The following is a 16975-nucleotide window of genomic DNA, read 5'->3' as shown; positions in this document are numbered from 1 at the left end:
TAAAATCTAACAATAGAGGGAGACAATGGGCCTTAAAGCAGAATCATGAACTATACATTAACTGAGCAACAACAAAAAAAGAATAAAACAATCTTCATGAAAATCAGCATTATTGAATCACACTTAGAAACAAACATATTTGACATTTGCTCTTTATTCTCAAGTATCACTTCTATGTGACAATTGGAAAATGTAAAGGCATATTGCTGACGAAACCAAATGAAACTGACGGGATTGTTCCGTCGGCTTCAAAAACAAATGTTATCGCAAATAGAAAATCAGGATTTCTACAAAAGTAATTGCCCTGAAGCGCTGATCCATTATGTCAGCACAAAAAAACCCTTCAAGACAGTTTTTACTACATTGACATGAAGCTATTACTTGATTCTAATACAAACAATAGCATACCATGTAAATGTTACACTGTCTTTGTTCCATTGAGAATGAGTTTCACTGTTTCCTTAAGCACTAAAGTGGACAAATCAAGGTTCATTACTTTATTAATGTGTTAAGGTATTTTTTGTAACCTGTATGAGCTGCCACTTGAATGATTGTTTTTCCATTTTCAATTCTTCCTTTTCTGATTTGCTTTAATTTAATAATCATTACACTCAAATATCACAAAATCACTGTATCATGAAAATATAGTTGTGCAAATAACAGCAATTTCCACTTTTGTAGTCAAATGTACATGTTTTTGTTTTATTTTTGTGGTAGAAAAAAAATCACAAATGTGACATTGTAACAAGTCATTGTTGAAAACACCCTCAATCAAGTTGGTTGGAGATGGTGGCTCATTAAACAGAGAAAAAACATGAATATAAAATAATATATATCAGTAACAAACACTGCCGCCCACCACCAGTAACAGTACACTGGTCCCCACCAACGTTGAGGTCAAAGTATTTGATTTTATGCAATTGTTCCGGCTCGCAAGCGTGAATAAATGAATGTATTTAGTAGGCAATTCTATTTCTTTAATAGCTGCTTCTGTGTGGGTATACATATCATTTTAAACTAGGACCAGGCTATTTTGCCTTTTTTTTTCTTTCTGAAAAGGGTTTTTTTTTTTGCTTTCTGTATGCAAGTAAGCAAGCTTTAATTAGAATAATTCAGAGTTGCACAGTTATGAGTCACACGATCATAGTTTAATAAGTGGCAGGCAAGTCAAGTTTGCCTTCACTCTTATTTATTGACTTAATCTAAATCAAGGACTCTTAGAGGACTTTCCTACATTCTTCTCTTATCTATTGCTTTAAAGATGTAATGATTAATCACCCAGCATCTCAGGTGGGTGAACATGGGCTGAAAAAATGATGATGAACTGGTTTGCAAACTGTATTGTGTTAATGACAACAATACAATAGTAATCTTATTTGAGGATGGATGACTATATTCATTGTAACTTTTCGCACACACTTGTTCACCACTATTCTAGTTATATTAAATGTATTTAACCCTTAGAAAATAATATTGACAAATGTACGTAATAAGGACGTAATATTTCATATGGTGGCTTTTTAGCAGGGATGTTACTTCCTTATTTAATCATTTCCATTGAATATGCTGTTTTATGCAGTATGCAGCTCGAATAAACTGTAAAGTTCTCATCAGGCAGAAAAACCCTGTGGATTGGATGAGACCCCCTAGAGGGCCCCCCGGTTGACACCCCTGCTTTATACTGCTGCTAAATTGCTTTTAAAAGGTTCACTTAGTTTCTCAAGTTTTTTTGCATTTTCAACACTGCTTATCCTTGTCAAGGTCACGGAATGAGGGAACCTAACCCAGCTGACCCGAGGAGAAAGGCGGACTACAGCTTAAATTGGTCGCCAGTCAAAGGTAGGGTACACACACAGATTCCATTTCAATCACAATGCACAAAGTGAGTGTAAATTGATCTCACATATGAAAGTTTTCTTTAATCTTTATAAAGCGTGATTTATGAGTGTGTGTGTGGGTGTGTATGTTAAGATTCTCTCGCTATCTTTGCCCAAACGATGCAACGTAGAGAGTTGAATATTTTTATGGTGGCCAGAAACGGCTGTCGGATCCTAATAGACGATTGAATTATCAATCTTTTATTTGTTAAACGTCCATTTTCAATAGATCTTTTTTTTTAAATGGTGCAACAAATGTCTTGTAACATTCTCAATAATTATGGAATTGCTTTGCCATGCAGTTTCTTCACAACCTCTAAACATTCTGATAAAAGTAAATTTCTTTTTTATTTTTCCATCTTTTCTATCTCCCTTTCCCACAAGGTCTGTTTACTTGTAGTAGAATCGGAACGGTCTAATTTGGTTTGCACCAGCCGGTTAATGTTTTCAACTGAGTTGCTCTATATTAATATGTAAATATGGAATTCTTCTACTTGAGCAGGAAGTGTTTTAGGATACAAATTGCTTCATAGATTGCAACAGTCTTTCAAATTCTGGGAAAACATAATAATTGGATGACATCTTATCTGATTTAGGATGATGCCTAGAAGCTAAGCTTGTCGTTTCAGTTCATTTTTAAAGAGACTTGATGGAACTCAGGTCAAAGGCGGACTGTTTGCCCCGCCCCTGCCCATGTAAATCAAATTACTTGGCTGCATTTGACAGCTACAGTGGGGGACATCTCGGAGGACCGAATGAGTGGCATCAGTGGTTTCGTGTCCGAAATTAGATTTTCCGCATGTCGTTCATCTATTCTGCACACAGCGAAGAGGGAATCTTCTTATCTGACAGCCACTTTTTCTTTGCTTTCGAGTGGCTTGTTAACCGTGTGGAGGCCTCGAAACAAAAATGCCGTCGAATTATTCATCTCATGTATATGAATAGTTCAGTCAGTTTGATTTGAAAGGAAACAATCATGAGGGTCTTTGTTACATTAGCGCATTGAAGGAAATCACTTTTGGAAACGTTATGTCACATCAGGTGACATAGAGGGCCTGGAATTTGTGAGTCATTGTTAATTAGTCAATTCTTTCCTGCATGAAAGCGTTGCTTCAGGGTCCGTCCAATGTTGATCTCAAAGCATTTTAGTGGGTTTGATCATTGAGCAGGCTGGATAAGCAAAATCTGTGGGTGTGCGTTTCATTAGAAATCTTGCGAAATGCAGGAATTGTTGTGGAAAGAAATCCATGAACACGTTGTAGCAATTATCATCTCTTAAAATTAACCTGCTGGTGTGCCCACTACACAAAAAAATCACATAATCTGCCTGTGGAGGTCTACTTTTTCTATGACGTCCATCTTCTTGCTCACTAACCCTAGAAAGCCAGGTCATTTTACAACATTTCAATGACTTTAAAGGTGAGGTTAGGGTGACTGTTCATTGGCTCCGATGTAAACCATCATGCCTACAACAATGCCAAGCAAAAGTGTCGATTCAGCAAAATGTCGAACAATTCTCGCATCAATTCAAAATTCATCTTAAACCAACCACCTTTTTTTAGGCAAAAATAAACAATATTTGGCTGCAGTTCCACTACCATCCACTAGTTATCAGCACACAGCTGAAAAAGCTCTGCTGACTACCCAATGAATTGTTTGCATGTTGTAAACGTGATTGGGTGCATGAGGGTGCTGTTTCCCTGTTAGAGTCCCATATCACATTTTGCACATTTACTCAAGAAGTGGTTAAGAGTTAATGCCTCCTACTTAAAACATCAGCTGCATTAAGTCTTTACTTAACATATGTTCACCACTTTTTGTGACATCATTGGAGAGGCGAGCCCCATTATAATATAATTGGTAAAAATCTCATATTAGATATTTCATAATTTTTCTTTTTTTCCCCCCCTTTTCCCCCAAGATGGTACCGTCACATTATTGAGCAGATGTTCTACATCAGAGGTTCCGCTCAACCCTCATTAGCTTTCACTAAAGCTCCATATTGTCTTTTGGAAAGAAGTGTGAAAGTGTCAGCCATCTGTCAACAAAGCTTCCTGCTTTAGTGCCAAGGAACACATTTACAATCTGACAACTGGTGTCGGGAAGCGTGAATATTAATAGAAAGCATATTTAAATGTTTTATTTTGCTGTTAATTTTAAATACATTTCAAGATATTTTATTCTTAAGTGAATGCTCTTTCTGGTTAGAAGTCTAAATGAGAATCATAATGATTAATCATCTGTTACTGTATCTGTTTCCACACTGAATTAGAAAATGCAGGAAGGCTTCCAGCATGAATGCCAGAACTCCAAATTGCTAGATCATTAATAATAGCAGGTGGAAAAAAATATTTCTGGAAGACGTCTCAAGTAATAATAATAATCACCAGGAGGCGGACCTCATTATCAGGGCCACTGCAGAGAAACGAGCCAGCGTTTTGTAATCAGCCATCCTGCAGAGTTAGAAACTTCGACCTTTTTTCGTTGACACTGACAAAAAGAACAAGAGACGGGACAAAAAGACAAAAAGTCTAATCCCATGATAATTATTCTTCTGTAATCACTGTGTTACAGCAGCACCCTGCCCCCCGCCCCCTGAACAAGTGAATGAGCCAGCACTAATTGGGTATTGAATTCATCTAAACTCAAACAAACAGTGGTCACCTAAAGACAATTGTTTAATTCCTCCATTAACTTTAAAGCTTTAACTTGTCAACAGTTACTGTTTTGCCCTGTACATGCACAAAACATGCAGTTCTCACTTGTAATATATCCACCCTCCATCTTCTAATCTATCGTCATAACATAGCAACCACACAGTAACCATAGAGACTCAGCAGCAGTAGTAGTGGTAGTAATGGTAGTAGTTGCAGCAGCAGTAGTAGTGGTAGTAAAGGTAGTAGTAGCTGCAGCAGTAGTAGTGGTAGTAATGGTAGTAGTAGTGGTAGTAATGGTAATAGTAGCAGTAGCAGTGGTAGTAGTGGAAGTAGTAGTAGTGGTAGTAATGGTAATAGTAGCAGCAGCAGTGGTAGTAGTGGAAGTAGTAGTAGCATCAGTAGTAGTAGTGGTAGTAATGGTAATAGTAGCAGCAGCAGTGGTAGTAGTGGTAGTAGTTGCAGCAGCAGCAGTAGTAGTAGTGGTAGTAATGGTGGTAGTAGTAGTAGTAGTAGTAGTGGTGTTATACATCCGCTAGATGCATTCGTCATTCTGAAGGTTTTTGCACATTCCTCTGAAGTATTTTGTTCTATTTAACTTTTGTACTATAATTAAAAGAAATATTTCACGTGATACTCGCCTGGCGTACAGTGATTTGATTTATACTCTCAAGTAAACATTTTGTGGGCTCATTTTACTGTACTCCTTATGTACAGTTTTTTCTACTTTACCAGTCTGTGTTCACTGGCACCACCAGTGAGTGGATAGTCACATCCGCTCCATGCGCTCTAAGCATATTAATATGATAAGAGCTACTTTTAACTGTGGCAATGCAGATAGGTTTTGTTCTGGTTTGTGTGGCTTGACGAAAAGCTGCCAAGTGTTTCCAAAGTGAGTTTTCTTCCGCCAGACTTGTCAGTCAGTATTGCAAAAAGATACCCATCAGCATGCTATATTTTACAAAACACTTGCAGGGATCAGGCAGTCAAGCTATTTTTGGTTTAGAGTCGTGCGAACTTGCGACATGTGAATGTGCCGAGCTAAAGCTGTGATATTACCATGCCAACAGTATTTTCTCCCTCCTGCTTTGTTTTGTTTCAGGCTGCACGTCTTCACATGATATACCTGTGAAAGCACCTTTTTAAAAAAATTCTCAGCAGCTTTAATTAGGAAATGGAACATTAGAAATCAAAGTAATGACCTGTGACGCACGACAGCGGGAGAGTAGCAAGCAAGAATATTTTGCTCAAGCACCTCAACAGACTCAAATACTTCTGAACTGCAGGAAAATATTATCAGACATCAATCAATATTGTCAGGTTAAATGGTCAGTTATTGTAAGTTTGATGATAAGTGGATTTATACTTGTATAGCATTTTCACAGGCATTGACACTGTAGGTCAAAACTTCATTGCTTTTTAAATAACAGTATGTGCCAATCCAAGATGTCCCATAGCTGGGATATGATCCAGTTTCAATTTGACCTTGAATGGGATATCTGTTAGAAATGGAATATATTTGAATAAAGTTGGTTAATTAAGCCAGACTCTCAACCAAGGACAGAAATAAGAATATAAAATAACCCCATTCTCTACTAAAACTCGCAATGCTCAAATCATATGCTGCCAAGGCTGAATTCTCTTTATAAAGATTTCGATTGATTCGCAGCGAGGACAAAGGAGCCCACAACGCAGCTTCTGGCAGCCTTGGTACATTGTTGTTATTTTACCATCTCTGTGGAAAGTTATTTATATGATTTTAAAGAAAGGCCTCCCACGTAAAGTTGGCATTGTGGCTGTTCATGCTCACTAATGCGGTGACAAAAAGGGCATTTGCATTGTTGTTCTACTTGATCCTCCACAAGTGCTAATGGAAACCGTGTCATGGCAATAATGCAACTTCAGGCCCACGTTTACACAAGTTGAACAATGTGACCTTGTGCACATTTTTAACAGTGTGTTTTCAAACCTGCTCATGATGCTTGATATAACTTCTGTAGGTGGGAGTATATCCAAAAAATGTGGGTACATTTCGCCTGTTTATTCACTCCTTCCAGGAAATACCATTAGACTGATGGAGATAGCTCGGTCCCACAGATTTAACCACAAGATTTTTGCACAACTAAGACATTATATGAGGAAAAATCTTTTGATATTATTCATTAAACAAACTAAATTTGGGACAAACAATTGTTGCGGAACTGTTACTTGTTAGGTTTGGGTTTGTCTTGTCGTTTCACCTCCTCTGTGTGATATCTACGAGCACTGGGCGGAGCGTTGTATTTTTTACGTTGTTTCTCTTCTTCCGGTTAGTCATTGCAGAATTAAGGGAACGAAATAATAAAAAAAAATGTGTTGTATGCGTGACGAAGCCGGCTCGCCTATACGAGAGGAGCAACCTGACAAGTTGGCAAGTTATCCTATTTTGAGAAGATTTGTAATTCGAGTTACGAGTAAATCGACATACGACCCCAGTCCTGGCACGCATTAAGCTCGTATCTCAAGGTATCACTGTATGGTGCTTTTATTTTTTATATAGGTGCGAAAACATTTATAGTACAATATCTGTGATATTTGAGGGATTACTGTACTTGTATAATGACAATAAACGCATTAAATTGAATTAATGTCGGCATGATATTTTCCTTTTGTACTTGTGAACAAATCGGACAAAAATGTTTCTGTTAATGGCTTTACAGTATTTGAAAGGATGTTATTCTCCTCCTCCTCTCTGGCTCTCCAACAGAACCACTTGACATTTGGGCCCACACTCACATCCTCACTTTTAACTCATTTGATATAGTGCCGTTTTGACCACATTTTGTCATAATGGGCTTCAAGGAAGTCACGGATGATGTAGTGGTACTTCCATCCGACTTCTTTGTGGGCAGTGTGGCTTCAGTTTGCACTCAGCAACGGTATGAATGAGAGTGAGAATAGTTCTCTTTTTTGTGGCCTGTTGGCGACCAGTTCAGGGTTTAGCATCTGATGACACTGCACAAAGGAAGTGGTATTGGAGATGGATGGATGGATGGATGGATGGATGGGAAATTTTTCACACTTTTAGCTTCTCTTTGCTTATAAAACACATTTAAAATCCAATTAAAAAATTATAATTGAAACCATCAAACCATTTGGCAAATGTACTTAGCAGTCGAACACCAAGTAGCCGTACACGTATTATTATTTCTTCTCCTTGGTTGTCACGTATCAAAAAATAATTGTTATTGTAATTAATTAGAATTTTCAGTGTAGAAAGTATAGATGTATTCACATAGGTCTGCTTGAAATCATTTAATTGTCTTGCATTGAAACATTATTTGCAGAACTTTGTCCTCTGAATGACTTGTAATGCATGTTTACTTCCCATCAATACTGGGATTAGAGAACTCAATTTGGTCCAAAAAAAAATGGACCCCTTGGTGACACGGAATTGTTTCCCTCCTTGGTATTTCCCAGCATCACAGACCTTTTTGTGAGAAGCCACAATCAAAAGCATGCGATTATTCTTAATGAGAAGGTGGAGCGGAAGTGTCTCCGCTCTCGAGAAGGCGGTTGCCATGGATTTCTGTCCAAAAGCTTGCTGTACAATGGCACATCCCACTTCTGATGTCAGCATTCGATATAGAGAGAAGAGAGTGGGGCGCTGCTGTAGAGAAGCAGGCGACTACATCGCCTGTTGCTCATCACCTTCAGCGAAGCTGCTGTAAAACATCCTCACCAGTTCAGCACCAGCTGCTTGGATTCAGAAAACACAGTAAGTATGGATTTTTGAATATTTTTGGTTTTGTGTGCCCTGGCTTGGATTATAATATGTTTTTGCATCAGATGGTGTGCTCACAAAGTCACAAGTTGGCACCATTAGACTTTTGGGCACACACGTTTGCCTTTTTGGGCAATAAGGCCACCCTGAGAGGCAAAAGTGACTGCAATTTTTGATGTGGCATCTGACATGTCCTATATTCTCATCACATTTATTTGCATACTGGGTGTAGTAGGCAAGTATGGCATGATAACATATTTACATGCATATTATCTCACCCATGCTCAGCCGTGGTGTTCAGTCTGTTCGCTGAAAAAGTCAAGTTTAATGTCGTTTCTCTTCCTTCTGTTGTTTAATTTGATCGGGTATTGAAAATGTCAACAAGAGCCTATTTTGCACTTGGTAATGATGAGTTTCTACTTCAATGAAACCATGAAATCTTCATGTCCTCTTATAGTTTGAGTTGTTGTAGTTGAATGTTTCATGAAATCTTCATTGCCACTTATTAGTATTTGTACATTTGGATAGTAAAGATAAAAGGCTTTGAAGTACACTTGGAATCATTTGAATGAAATGATTCTGTACACTCAAAAGAAGTGCCTGCCATGCTAGTGCTTTATTGGAAATGCACACAAAGTAAAACGCTGAAGCATTTTATTGAGGTTGCGCCGTTATTTGCAGCTCAATGGCCAAATCTCAGCTTATGGATCTTCGGGGTTTTTTTTTTTTATTAAAGATGTTTTCATGGATTACATTTGTGACCTCCGTGAAAGCACGAGCAGAATGAGAACTGGGAAGATTTATTGGTATTTTCACACTAGAAAGAAATATTGGATATTGTGTCCTCCACAGAAAACACACTTGTCAAAGTTTGAAGCCAAGATAGATGACATGCAATCGATCATTTGCTCTCCTTTCTGCAGGTAATTACGTCTATAATCAGGCCAACTAATGACGTTCCAGTTTTAACTTGTAATCTCTGATTCTCCTGTATATTAAAAAAAATAAATTACAAGTTCATTAAAATGTGCTATTCCTAGATGTCATCACGTAAAGTGATTGCCGTTTTTTTAAGGCTGGCATTGAATTTATTTTAATATTTAGCTGTATCACACATAGTAGGCCAGTTAACAATGTTAACCAAACACCTTCCCTCATTATGTTTGGTTTCCTTGGAAGGTCTGATATAAAATGTAATGTAAATATAAAACTGTTGATCATGGATCAATACAACATGGTAAAATCTATTTATCCTCAATGTACTTAAGGCGTCTGATAATGTTTGGATATGGTTGAATGCAAACAATCTTAACTTGAACTTTTTCCAATTGGTTGGAAGAAATGTATTGGAAGTAAAGGGCCGATATCAAGAGACGTCCGACTGATTGAAATACTGAGCGACCCAACCTTTACTAGGTCACTGGTAGCACTGGGATTCACAAGACTGACTTTAGACGTGGCAATATGGGATCAATTTCTGCTCCGTGACATGAGTGTGAAAATGAGTGTGAATGGCTGTCTGCCTAAATGTACCCTGTGTAGGACTTGGCCCGAGATGTCGTCTGCATCTGTCGGCTGGTATCAATAGGAAAAGCGTCACATTGGACAGTATAGGTTGTAAAATATGGAAAAAAATCCTGGATTATGAAGACTCATATGGGCGTAAAAAGTTAATTTACTTGCCGACATCAATGCTACTAAAAGGTGATCATCCACAGTCAGTTTAAGTGAATTGGATTGAATTTAGGGTACTTGCAGGCCACTTCTGGTGAATTTTGGGTCTATCCTGGATGCTTTTTGTTCGTTTGTTGGTTTCTGCCGATTTGGGGGCATTTCCAGGGTACTTCCTTTTGGTTTGGGGCATTTCAAGGTCCTGGATTAACTCATTTGCTGCCATTGAAGGTGCTGTTTTGAGGACAGGGGAAAAAAGGAACAAATGTGATTGTGAATAGGAAATTAAGCTAAGTGCGGTAATGCCATACTTGATCAAACAATTCACAAACTCCTAGTTGGCAGCTCCCTTATCATTAAAATAAAATCCACTGACCAGATCGGACTCCTCAGCAGGCCATTTCCAGCCCTCGGGCCTCACCTTTGACACCACTGAGAGGCTCTTCTTTTAGCAATTGAAAGTACTTCTAGATGAACCAGCAAGAAAAGCTATTAGAAACAGCAACATTAACTGGCAGCTTTGAACTCATTTCTGGAAAGAAATCTCCCGTAAGAGTCCATTAGACGAGACAATGAGCTGTTAACAGGGAACAGGAAATGGATTTGGAGTGGTAAGGCTGGTCATTTTACCTGAGGGACGTCCTGACCTAAACATTTTGATGACATGGCGCAGTAAAAGGCAAGAAAAACAAGGCTGTGAAACAAGTTGACCCCACTGTTAACTCATGCATGCAATAAGGGAGCCAAATGAAAATTCTTGACACACGAAAAGACTGAAAATAACCTTCAGCAAGCTCCAGTATTATTTCATAACCAACGTGTTAGTCATTAATTGTCAAAAACTGTTTGGTTCTTGTTAAGGTGACTTGGTAAAGCATCTCGATACTTTATTGGTCTGAAACTGAATCTGATCTTCTTCTGGATCAACCAACATATAGTAGTGCCTTTCAAGCAGATACAGCCACAAATTAAGTCATTCTAAATTCTAAGCCATTCCATTGAATCAGACAAGATTGAAATATGTATTTTTTTTAAATGCTCTTTTTGAATCTATTTGAAATGATTGAAGAACAAACTCTCACCTCAGAAACTTTAACATCAATGGTTTAATTCTGATATCTTGTTGTCAGTTGCCACTTTTTTGTTGTTTTTGCTTTACCCCGACCACCCAAATGGTTCAGCCCATTTTCTATATATTATGCAAAAAAAGGTGAGATTTAATGAAACATTGTGAAAAACAAAACAAAAATGTGGCATATCCGTTAGCTGTACTCTAATTAATGTTATTAATTCTGAACTTCATGCTTTGAAAACATTTTTTTTTTCAATTCAAATCAATGTTCAAATTTCTGCAATTTTGGAAAGTTTATCAACATCTTCTATTTTTAGACTCTGGTCACAAATAAAGACAAGTTTATGTGTTCGGAAAGACACATGGCATGATCCGAAATTACTCAGGTTTTTTTGTTCGAATTGCCAAATTTTCTTCCTTCACTGATGATATAAAGAGGGCACTATGGGATGCAAAACACAAGCCAATGAGTCACCAGGCAATCTGGAGAACATGCCCTGCGGCCTGCCTGTGATCACACTGGCACACGGAGAGGCCAGACCGCCGCCGATCTGGTGGAGGGAACAGCCTTCACGTTCCCATTCGGTATTCTTCTGCCAAGAGTAGACTTTCAAAATACCCACAAAAATCCTCCAGTTAGTGCGGGGAGGCAAAAGCACAGTCAGTTAAAGTGAGGAATTGAACAGCCTGGAGGGCTTGAGTATGATTTAATGCTCTCCAAGTGTGGTGGAGGCCTGCGCATATCTATACTGGTGAAGCACTGTGGGCGTATTGATAACCTTTGCTACAACAACTTTGCTATCCACTTTAAGTCATGAATATTTCTTCGGATTTAAAGGGTTTTTCCTGTCGAGAAAGAAAATGTGCCTTGGTGGTGATTACCAAGATTTTAGAAATCATGAAGTCATAATTGCAGAGGTCCAAATATGTTTTTTTTTGTTTAGTTCAAGAACTTTTGTTGCTGGCATGTGTATAGATTTGTATATTTGTGCACGCAGTCAATTAATCATTCATTTTCTGAACCGCTTTATCTTCACTAGGGTTGTGGGGGGTGCTTGAGCCTTTCCCAGCTGACTTTAGGGCCAGCCAATCACAGGGTATAAGAAGATGAACAACCATTCACACTGATACCTAGTGGTAATTTAGAGTGTCTAATCAGCCTTGTTTTTGGAATGTAGAAGGACACCGGAGTACCCGGAGAAAACCCACGCAAGCCTGGAGTGAAGATGCAAACACCACACAAGTGGGACGATTAAGTACAGATTTGTAATTGAACTTGCAATACTGTTGTGGAAACAAACTGCTTTTTTCAAAAAAATATAAACACAAATAACTAATTTTTCCTTCGCAAAATGAATACAATAGTATTGCTGACTCGTAAATAGCTTTTCAACAAATGAAAAACGTCCTTGGCTAAGGCTAATTTTATCAGTGGGTGTAACATTCAGAAGACGGTAATCAGAGTGTGACAGTGCAGATGTCTAATAAGCATTCACTTCCTCCAATTTCACTCTTTTCAAAGTTGACACCTTCTTCGGTGAAGCAGCACAATTGTTACTTTGAGCCGATGCAGCCGCTGACATTTTAATTGCTGGAAATCCAATTAAATTGTTGGAATGATTGAATTTGCTTGGGCATCGGCCACAGATGCAACCATGAACATCTTTCTTTTTCTTTTCCACCAACAACATTATGGCTTTCAATAGAGTATATATGTATTTTTATTTTATTGTGATGGTCCAGCACCCTCTGCGACCCTTGTGGGGATAAACCATTCAGAAAATGAATGAATGAATATACCTGACATCCCCCTTTTGTTCTAAAATATAAAAACAATTTAGTCTTTAGAGAACCATGTGTTTTTGTAAACATTTTGCAAATAAGAATTTTCAATCTGTTGTCCAGCAACCTTCGTTAGTAATGATTCTGTTGATTATAGGTTAAACACTAACGAGAGTTCAATATCTCAAACCGTTTTTTTTATTCTCCAACAAAGCTCACTGTGGGTTTGCTCTGTGTCTGGTCACAGGTGACGGCATCCGGGTGGCAAGTGGAAGCTCGGGATGTGAGCAGGTCAGTAAACATGACCCTGCTGGCAGGCGATGGCTCTGACTACGACTACAGCGCCCTGAGCTGCACCTCCGACACATCCTTCAGCCATCCACTCCTTCAACCTCCACCCCTGCAGGAGCGCGAAGCCCGCAAAGGAGCTTTCTACAAAAGGGCCCAGACGGCCCCCGAGCTCCACCCCGCATCGCCGTCTAACGGACGCAAACTCCACGCCATCATCAACGTGGGCGGTGTGCGCTACCAGCTACCTTGGACCACTCTGGAAGACTTTCCCTTATCCCGCCTGGGCCAGTTGCACCTTTGCAGCAGCTTCGACGAAATCATGGGCATTTGCGACGATTACGACGTGGCACGCAACGAGTTCTTTTTCGACCGCAACCCGTGCGCCTTCCGCACCATACTGACTTTCTTGAGGGCTGGCAAACTACGCTCCCTCAGGGAGATGTGCGCCCTCTCGTTCAGGGAGGAGATGCTTTACTGGGGTGTCCCGGAGGAGAGCTTGGAGTGGTGCTGTCGCCGACGCCTGCTCCGACGTCTGGAAGAGTTTGAGGCCATGGAACGGGCCGCCGAGGAAGAGGAGGAGGATCTCTTGCGGGATTTGTCCGATTCCGAGGGCGGGGGAGGACCGGCGGAGTCCCGCTTGAGTCGTTTCATGACCCAGCTGAGGGACATGGTGGAGAGACCCCATTCTGGACTGCCCGGGAAGATCTTTGCGTGTCTATCTGTGTTGTTTGTCACCATCACGGCTGTCAACCTCTCCATTAGCACCATGCCTGCCTTGAGGGAGGAAGAGGAGGCGGTGAGTTGTCCTCCAAACATTCAACATTCTGCTAATAATATTTAAACTGAAATTATAAACTGGATTGGAAAAAAACCTAACCAGAATATTATTTTTTAATATTTTCCTAAGTATATTCAAGCAAATTTATACTGAGTGGGATTGATTCTAGGTTGAAAAACACCAACATTCGCAGATGATGCAGTTTAGAAGAGTTTTAAATGAATGCAAAGTGCCAAAATAGGCATATCAACATTGCAATTTTTGAACACAACCAAAGTGGTCTTGGGGTACGTCCACCAAGAGTGCACCAACTATCCAAACAATGTAACCATCCTCTGGATCATACAAGATGAGCAGTGGGCCACAAATGAGCAGCCCATGATGGTTATGGGAAGAAAGTTATTGATTAGAATGTGGCCTGCGGTTAACAAAAAATTAAAACTCAATGTCAAATGTTCTGGAATGTATGCCAACACCAGGCCTAACAGAATATTTTTTCAATTCTGAAAAAGTTTCATTTGGAAAGGGGTTTGTAGACGTTTATATCCTGCATCTTTTGGTTTGGAAAAAGGGTGTGTAGATTTTTATATCCTGCATCCATTGGTTTGAAATGTTAATAATGTCTATGGATGGATTTGTTTGGAATCACTTTCATGAACTAGTTTGTAAGTCTAATTGGTTTAAGGGACGGCCCAGCGGCTGATTGATTTGCGCATCGGCCTCACAGTGGGAGTTCTGGGTTCAAATCCAGGTCAGTCCACCTGTGTGGAGTTTGCATGTTCTCCCTAGGCCTGTGTGGGATTTCTCTGGGTACTCTGGTTTCCTCCCACATTCCAAACACATGCATGGTAGACTGTTTGGACACTCAAAATTGCCCCTAGGTATGAGTGCAAGTGTGAATGGTCGTCCGTCTCCTCGTGCCCTGCGATTGGCTGGCCACCAATTCAAGTTGTCGCCCACTACTGGCTCAAAATCAGCTGGGATAGGCTCCAGCACCCCCACGACCCTAGAGAGGATAAAGCAGTTCCAAAAATGAGATGAGAGATCATAAATTTTGTCTGAAACATCATCTCCGTAGTAGCGTTGACAATGCAGAGTCTCCACCTGGTGGCCATCAAGCAAATGTTGTGTCTTTTCTCTTCTCACAGGGCACGTGTTCCCAAATGTGCTACAACGTCTTCATCGTGGAGACGGTGTGTGTGGCCTGGTTCTCCTTGGAGTTCTCCTTGCGTTTCATCCAGGATCGCTCTAAGCTGAGTTTTCTGAGACAACCCCTCAACCTCATCGACATTCTCGCCATCTTGCCCTACTACATCACCCTGCTGGTGGACACCACCTCCAACGGCGAGAGGCGCCCGGGCTCGGGCAGCAGCTACCTGGACAAGGTGGGCTTGGTGCTGCGTGTGCTCCGAGCTCTACGAATCCTCTACGTGATGAGACTGGCTCGCCACTCCCTAGGCCTGCAGACCTTGGGCTTGACGGCACGTCGCTGCACCCGCGAGTTTGGCCTGCTCTTGCTCTTCTTATGCGTGGCCATCGCCCTGTACTCCCCGCTGGTCTACCTGATTGAGAACGAAATGGCCAATACGCAGGAGTTCACCAGCATCCCCGCCACCTACTGGTGGGCGGTCATCACCATGACGACCGTGGGCTACGGTGACATGGTGCCCCGTAGCATCCCGGGTCAGGTGGTGGCCCTGAGCAGCATCCTGAGTGGCATCCTCCTCATGGCTTTCCCCGTGACCTCCATCTTCCACACCTTCTCGCGTTCCTACATGGAACTCAAGCAGGAACAGCAAAGGATCCTGCAGAGGAGGACACACTTCATGCTGCGGGGTCACATGCCTGTCCTGGGGAGCAATCTCTCCCTGGAAAGCGACGTGCTGTTCCCCGTCGGGCCCCCCGACAACCGCGACTTGGACGACTGAAACTGTGGTAGACAGGAGATCTTCCCAGAGGTACTATAGCCTTTCTATGTAGCATCGAAGTGGTGGATGAAGCTTAACTTTCCTTAACCGGTGAAGAAACTCGTCATGAAAACATATTGTAAGACTCAAAGGACACCTGCATTATTTGCTAATGCGTGTTATAAAATTCTCTTAATTATTGTATGCTGTACCAACCCACAAATATGACTTAAACTAATTCTTGTGCCTGAGGATACGTATGTATGCAATTTTTCACAATTTATGGACACTTTGAAGATTACGCTTATCTTTACGGCCGCCATTGTCCTCTTTGAGTGTGTTTGCTTAGTATGGATTTTGAACTTGTTTCTGCATCGTCATTGTGTAACCATTTACTCTGCATTGATGTGAACAATGAGAGAGGTGAATGTGTTTGTCTTGTTCTAACTTGACATTGAAATGTTGAAAAACTGACCTTGGTTTTCGACCCTACTTGAGAACCCTACATTTAGATGGAAGCTCTACTTAAGCCCTAGATATGTTTTGTTAAAAAAGGAATTTACCCAAATCAGTGCTACATTATGTTGCCTTACCTTTTGCATGCACTATATCTAAGTGAATAGATATATTTATTCATTAGGTGGAACACACCTGGCCACCTGGTCACCAGCCAATCACAGGGCAACCTCAACAGCACTTTCCAAAAACATGCCGTGCAGGGATTTTGAGCGTGCGTAGCTACAGAAAAAAATATGAAAATAGCCGATGTTTTGTCTTGAATGAAGCACAACATGGCCTCCATCATCTTGAATTCAAGGAGCCTTATGACTGGGTCTGAATTGGTCCCCGAAGAACTCGGAACATAAAAAGTCACATTTGCTATTGGTACTACCACTGAACAGCAGAGGGCAGCATTGATCATGATTGCAGTGTTTAAGAGTACAACACCTTCCTAATAAAAACTCCATCCATAAGCAATAGTTTAGATAATTTTCCACTTTATTTCTTTTTAATTCAAATTAATTATTTCAGTGGAATACAGTCTCAACTACCCACAGACAACAATGTTCTTACCACTTACCACAATGAAATGAGAAATATTTCAAGTTTATTTGATTAAATTATCATAATTCTAGGTGGTCTCGGTCCGGGGGTCTCCATCCTCCCTGAAGGCCATCAT

At 40.4% G+C, this 16975-nt stretch overlaps 1 protein-coding gene across 3 annotated transcripts; it reads left to right on the top strand.

Annotated features, from left to right (window-relative positions):
- The first annotated feature begins 1734 nt into the window (after window positions 1-1734).
- Window positions 1735-16269, top strand: kcng1 (potassium voltage-gated channel, subfamily G, member 1). 3 transcript variants are annotated; one of them, XM_077731793.1, is made up of 4 exons: window positions 1735-1839; window positions 7991-8288; window positions 13067-13906; window positions 15037-16269. In XM_077731793.1, exons 3-4 carry the CDS (start codon window positions 13121-13123, stop codon window positions 15814-15816), a joined length of 1566 nt encoding a protein of 521 aa, XP_077587919.1. In that variant the 5' UTR covers window positions 1735-1839; window positions 7991-8288; window positions 13067-13120; the 3' UTR covers window positions 15817-16269. The 3 variants fall into 3 exon arrangements, 2 of the variants coding, with proteins under 2 accessions (XP_077587919.1, XP_077587927.1); XR_013328415.1 differs by lacking the exons at window positions 13067-13906; window positions 15037-16269 and adding an exon at window positions 8360-8958; XM_077731801.1 differs by lacking the exon at window positions 7991-8288 and having other exon boundaries at window positions 1736-1839.
- Window positions 16270-16975: the final 706 nt, after the last annotated feature.

Source organism: Stigmatopora nigra, chromosome 1 (genome assembly GCF_051989575.1).
Source record: "Stigmatopora nigra isolate UIUO_SnigA chromosome 1, RoL_Snig_1.1, whole genome shotgun sequence".
In the NCBI taxonomy this organism is placed as follows: Eukaryota; Metazoa; Chordata; class Actinopteri; order Syngnathiformes; family Syngnathidae; genus Stigmatopora; species Stigmatopora nigra.
Note: the sequence above shows the minus strand (reverse complement) of the source record. Positions and strands in the feature narration are given on the sequence as shown.